The 6,000-nt window shown below is 40.8% G+C and overlaps 1 protein-coding gene across 1 annotated transcript; it reads left to right on the top strand.

The window, feature by feature from the left end:
• Window positions 1-643: 643 nt before the first annotated feature.
• Window positions 644-5,103, top strand: LOC104612133 (protein trichome birefringence-like 36). Its single transcript, XM_010279449.3, has 5 exons — window positions 644-1,244; window positions 1,361-1,535; window positions 3,462-3,643; window positions 3,727-3,885; window positions 4,644-5,103. The coding sequence occupies exons 1-5, from the start codon at window positions 766-768 to the stop codon at window positions 4,975-4,977; spliced, it is 1,329 nt and encodes a 442-aa protein (XP_010277751.1). The 5' UTR covers window positions 644-765; the 3' UTR covers window positions 4,978-5,103.
• The last annotated feature ends 897 nt before the right edge of the window (window positions 5,104-6,000 follow it).

Genomic DNA, 6,000 nt, shown 5'->3' with positions numbered 1-6,000 from the left:
CTTGAATTATTTTAAAAAAGATTCATAAAAAACCCACAAAATATATAAAAATGATAGGGTTGGGAAAAGGAGAGGAATGGCAGGCCTCTTATTGTCCCGATGGGAATTAAACAATTACAATTACCCTTACTCCGGCCTCCACATTCCACACTACTAAGATGCCATTCATGAAATAACCCTTCAATATATCTACCAAAAAAACTTCAATAACAAACCAACATTTTTGTTGGAATCTCATGGTTTAGGGTGTTTGTTGGAACCTATTCAATATAGATAACTTGTAACCAGCTCTTTGATAAAAGGCTAAAGTGATTCAAGTAAATGAACTTATTGGTTTGTCTTGTCCTTCACTGGATGAGACTTTATAACATTCAACCCATTTTCAATTGAAGAATTCAGTCCAGAGCTCCCAACCTCTAAATTAAGAATTCATTAGGTTCAGCCACTCCGGCGGATACCGGATACATACACACTTCTGAGCACGAAAAACGCTTTGATAATTATAAGAATCCGGATTTCGTCCTCACACCGTGGGGTATTTATGAAAAACGCATATACCCAGCCGTGCGTGCCTATCCCAACTGGACTCACTTCAGCTGTTTTCAAACGGCCCCTCAGAGTCTCACACTCATTAAAACCCACCTCTAACGAACCACAAAACTAACAAACCCTCACCCGTGTCTCCGGCATCCCTACAAAAGTTTTGGGCTATCAACATTCAACAGTGGTGTTGATAGACATAGGTTATTACCAGGGCAAGGACCCATGAAGACAACCACCACCCCAGCCCCCATTAAAGAACAATGGAAGCTCTGCTTTTCCTTAAGCTTCCTGGGCTGTTTTATTCTCGCCTGGTTTTACACTCACAAACACACTACTCTCCCTATATTTGCAGCTCTTGGAGGCATAGAGACTTCATCACAAGTAACAACCACAGCAGCAACAGAAGTTTCAGCGTCGTCCAAGGTTTTTCGCAATGAAACCCACAATACCGGCGAGGAGTTCTTGATGCCCAACATCGGAATCGATGAGAATGCCCAACATACGAATCGAAGTCATCGTACCGAGCAGAAGCACTGCGACATGTTCGACGGCCACTGGGTTTACGTCCCAGACGGAGAACCACTTTATGAAGCAACTCAGTGCCCATTCCTGAACGACCAGGTGAGCTGCCGAAGGAACGGGCGGCCGGATTTTGAGTACGAGAAGTGGAGGTGGGAGGCTAAGAACTGCAACATTCCCAGGTAAGCAAATAACGTGAATCCAACTTCAAGAGTTCTGTTCTGTAATAGCTTCAACTTTGAGTTTTCAGCGAGGATTGGAAAGGAAGTTAATACTGTAAAATGTAAGATGCTGTTAGGTTCAATGGAAAGGAGATGCTGGAGAGATTAAGAGGGAAGAGGGTGATCATAGTTGGAGACTCGCTCAATAGAAACCAGTGGGAGTCTCTTGCTTGCCTGCTGTATTCTGTTATCCCTTCATCACGAGCCCAAGTAAATGTTCGAAGTGGAGTCTATAAGGTCTTCAAAGCCATGGTAAGACCAGTTGTTGCATATGAATCTTTGTGTCTTCCTTCTCCTCTTCTCTTTGTTTCATCTTCGTTTAATTTTTGTCTAAATTAGATTAGATTGTTTCTCTGTGTTTGTCACTGTTAGGGATATCAATCGACTATTTCTGGGTTCCATGAAAAATTAATTAAAGGCTATTAATCAAAATCATGCATAGTAATTGATAAACTCACACAAAACAAAGCCTGAGACTCTGGGTTAGTGAGTTGGCAATTAAAACCATGCATAGAAACATGTTTTTTTGCAAACTTCGGAGGAGTGATACAATGCACCAAATGGAAATTAAAACCAGTAGTCTTTTCAAGTATTCATCCATCTCAACAAGTATGGAAGCGTGGGTGAACTCAGGTTTGACGGTTCATGCCTCGCTCGAGTCATAATTGGGTCACTTGCGGACGATCCACCTGTTATCTGATGTGGCAAAATAATAGCCAAATGGCAAACGAGAACCGCTTGTGTTGAGGCATGCTGAATGGGTTACCTGTAAAATTTGGGTCCTAGGACAAGGAGGTTAGTACGTACATCATCCAAAACTTTATGTTTGTTTTTGCAGAATTTTGAAGTTGAAGAGGTGGTTTCTCATGCAAATTGGGTGAAGGGATTTCTGGGCCCTTATCTTTCCTTGCTTATTGCACTGCACTTATCATTCACTTACATTCAGTCTGTGACAAGTATCAATTATACATTTATACGTGGTGTACGTTGTTTCATATGTTTTGTACCTACATTCTATATATACGCTTTCAGTGGGAAAAAACTTTGGCTGTTGGGAGCCTAACAGCCTGGGTTGTTTGGAACATCTTTGAGCATGACCATGGGTGTGGGGTAAGAGAAATTGTACTCAATTTTCTTTTGATCAAAAAGACAATAACAGGGGTGTCAATTGGACCGGATTTGGTCCAATCAGAACCAGTCCAATGTAAATCCATTTATACGTGGTGTACGTTGTTTCATATGTTTTGTACCTACATTCTATATATACGCTTTCAGTGGGAAAAAACTTTGGCTCTTGGGAGCCCAACAGCCTGGGTTGTTTGGAACATCTTTGAGCATGACCATGGGTGTGGGGTAAGAGAAATTGTACTCAATTTTCTTTTGATCAAAAAGACAATAACAGGGGTGTCAATTGGACCGGATTTGGTCCAATCAGAACCAGTCCAATGTAAATCCATTACAATGGATCAGGTCCAATCCAATCCAATAAATGCTTTGGATCAATTTGGACTGATGGTCCAATTCATTTTGTCTTATTGGACAGCCCAATTTGTTCAAATTGGGTAGTCCAACTCAAACCCGAACCTGGTCCATTGACACCCATACTCTTAACTTCTACCAATGGGCCGGATATTAGTTCAATCCAACCCCATCCACTATAAATCCATTACTAATGGATCAGGACCAATCCAATCCAATAAATATTTTGGACCATTAGTCTGGATTGGTCCAATTCAATGTCTCAATCGGTATGTCCAATGTCTTGATGTCTAATCTGTTCAAATTGATTTTGATATGGACGGATCTAATCTAACTCAAAACCGCTCCATTGACACCCCTAAGGAGAAACAAGGGACTGAATAGGCTGACATGTAATCTCCAAAAAGGTTTCTTAGACTGTTGGCCCTCTCTTTCCCTCAATGGTTCTGGTTCGGGTCCGATTGGGGGGTGTGCCAGCACTGTTCCCATGATCAATCGGTTCTTTGACATAGATCCAAAACCGAACCAATTATTAATTGGGATGATCGCCTCTAACCCAATTATTTTTTAGCTATATAATTATGATAGTAACAGCTAAACTCTTAAAGCCGAGTACCCAACCTATTGACATCTCTCTCTCATTTGTTTTCTTCAAAAGTTATATGAAAACCTTTATAGTGTTGTCACTGCTGTATATAGGACTATGACTGTACTTTGGAGTTCTACTGGAGTCCATTTCTAGTGCAACTGGACCAAACCCGATCGAGGAAGAGAATTCTCAAGCTCCACACAATTTCAGCCTCTGCCCAGAGCTGGCGAGGAGCTGACATCATGGTATTCAACACAGGCCACTGGTGGGTGCATGGTGGCAAGCTTCAAGCGTAAGTGTCCCATCTGGACCATTTCAGAGGTTCTTAGGGCTTCATTTACCAAAATTTTATGAAGTAAGATTCACCAATTACAGGTGGGATTTCGTCGAGTACAAGAAGAAAATGTTGAAGGACCTGGATGTAGAAATCAAATTTGAGACAGCCTTGAAAACATGGAGCCAATGGATCGAAGACAACGTTGATCCTACCAAGACTACAGTTTTCTTCAGGAGTATCTCACCAGAACACAAGGGGTATGTAAATCAGTAAAGGCCCATTTGGTTTACAGGAATAGGGTTTTGGAATTGGAATCAGAATGGACCACTCCAATTCCAACTGTTTGATTGGATGGAACCAGAATTTCATTCCCATTCTTGATAGAATGGCATTCCCCCATTTGAGGGAATGGTCATTCCCTCCCCCCATTGGGAATGGAATCCTATTCCAGTTTATTCAAATTCACATTCCAATTCCTGTTTGAACCAGACTATGGAAACATTCCAATTCTGACTGTGAACCAAACGGACCCTAAATGTATCAATGGCTCCCACCTACCACTCTACCAGTTATTATTAGACCTGTTCATGGGCTGAGTAGCCTGACAGGCCAGCTCAACCCAGTCCATTGTAAGTCAGGCTCGGATATGAATTTAGACTCACGGGCTTGGGCTCAGGCCCAAAACACCAGGTCTGACTTTTTTTGGGTAGTGCTTAGGCTTTCTCGAAAAAGTATGAACCCAACTTGATAGTATATTATATTTCAAAAAATATATATACAATATTTTTTTTTCCTCTTCTCTTTTTTCAAATCATGGTGAGATCTTTCATTATTTTTGGATTTTGAGAAAAAAAGAAAAATCTTTTTCCCAAACTTCTGGTTGGACTTCAGGCTGGGCCCGAGCTCAAGAAGAGGCCTGATAGTCGAATCCGATTCAGACTCGGTCGGTGAATAGATATATAACGCAAATGCAATCACAATTAACTCTTTCTGAATTCAAATGGAATTGTTCCAGACGGCAATGGTGTTACAACCAAACGCAACCGATCATGGATGAATCCTATACGACATCTTTTCCAAGGCAAGTGGTAGCGATTGTGGAGAAAACGATTAGAGAGATGAGAACACCAGTCAAGTACTTGAATATCACGAGGCTATCACAATACCGTAGAGACGCACATCCAACAGTTTACACAGCCAAGCAAGGAGTGTTATTGACAGAGGAGCAGAGAATGAAACCCCAGCTCTACGCTGACTGTAGCCACTGGTGCCTCCCTGGATTACCCGATACATGGAACATGCTCTTGTATGCCTTCACCATCCTAGAAACCTCTAGGGATATTTTGTAGTTCTCTTCTGATTCAGTGCTCATTTTTGCTAATTTTTAATCTTATTTGAGGGGGGATATCATAAAAGCTGTCTCTTAAACTCTAAAGCATGATTGTTTACCAACCCATTAATGGATTAAACCGGAAAGCCTACACCAAAACTCTCCTGCTTTTCTTTCATTTGTAGACAACACAGCTTTCTTAGCTTGTTGCTTTTCCAGGCATTAGTGAATGAGAAAAAAAAATCCAATTTAGAAGGCACCCTCCAAGATCTAAACCTTCTCAAAGACCATAACAAACATAAACCTTGTTTCTGTACAATTTGACCGTTTTTCCATGGAATTGAATCAGATAGGAACTTAGGGTAAGCCGCCGGTAAGGTTAGTAAATGTCTATCTCGAATCTATAGTCATGGCCTAAAGAGAACAGAACAGGAGGACATAATCTGCTCAGCTAGGTTCAAATAACAACACTGATGACAAGAATTTTGAAGAAATTAAAAAACTTTGCTACCTTCACACAGGACAATGGTTCGTGTTGGCAAAACCCATAGATCAAGATCATGTGTTCCGTTAATCAGAGATGAAAAATGCCAGAATTTAATCCATCCCACATGTAATTACCAAAGAAAAATTAATCCCACATGAAGATAAAAACTAGAAACCTGCGGGGCAATAATCATTCAGATTATATAATCGACATAACGTACAAGAACGACGACAATAATAATTCTCACTTTTTCCTTTCAAAAACTACTTGGAAATGCAATTTCTGAATCAGTACCTGAAAACCCAAATGGAGGGAAAAATGTTTAATGGGTCTAACTGTTAAGTGTTAACCACAACGGAGATCAAGATTTGAAATAAGCTCCAGCAATACAACCAGATGGAGGATCAGCCTCTGAACCGTCAAGACCTTGATCAATGAGGTCAAACAGCCATGTGGCATTGTAAACATTTGGTCAATCGCCCAAGATGACAAGAAAACAAGGAAGATTTCAGCAACTTAATCCCCCAAGAAAGAGAAAAGTAAACGGAATTTCAC

This window comes from Nelumbo nucifera, chromosome 1, assembly GCF_055504915.1.
Source record: "Nelumbo nucifera cultivar China Antique chromosome 1, China Antique-T2T, whole genome shotgun sequence".
Classification (NCBI taxonomy): domain Eukaryota; kingdom Viridiplantae; phylum Streptophyta; class Magnoliopsida; order Proteales; family Nelumbonaceae; genus Nelumbo; species Nelumbo nucifera.
Note: the sequence above shows the minus strand (reverse complement) of the source record. Positions and strands in the feature narration are given on the sequence as shown.

Coding starts and splice junctions, on each gene's coding strand:
- LOC104612133 (XM_010279449.3), top strand. CDS start 766: ATGAAGACAACCACCACCCCAGCCCCCATTAAAGAACAATGGAAGCTC. Junction 1,536..3,461: donor ATAAGGTCTTCAAAGCCATG/GTAAGACCAGTT, acceptor TGCTGTATATAG/GACTATGACTGTACTTTGGA. Junction 3,644..3,726: donor CATGGTGGCAAGCTTCAAGC/GTAAGTGTCCCA, acceptor CACCAATTACAG/GTGGGATTTCGTCGAGTACA.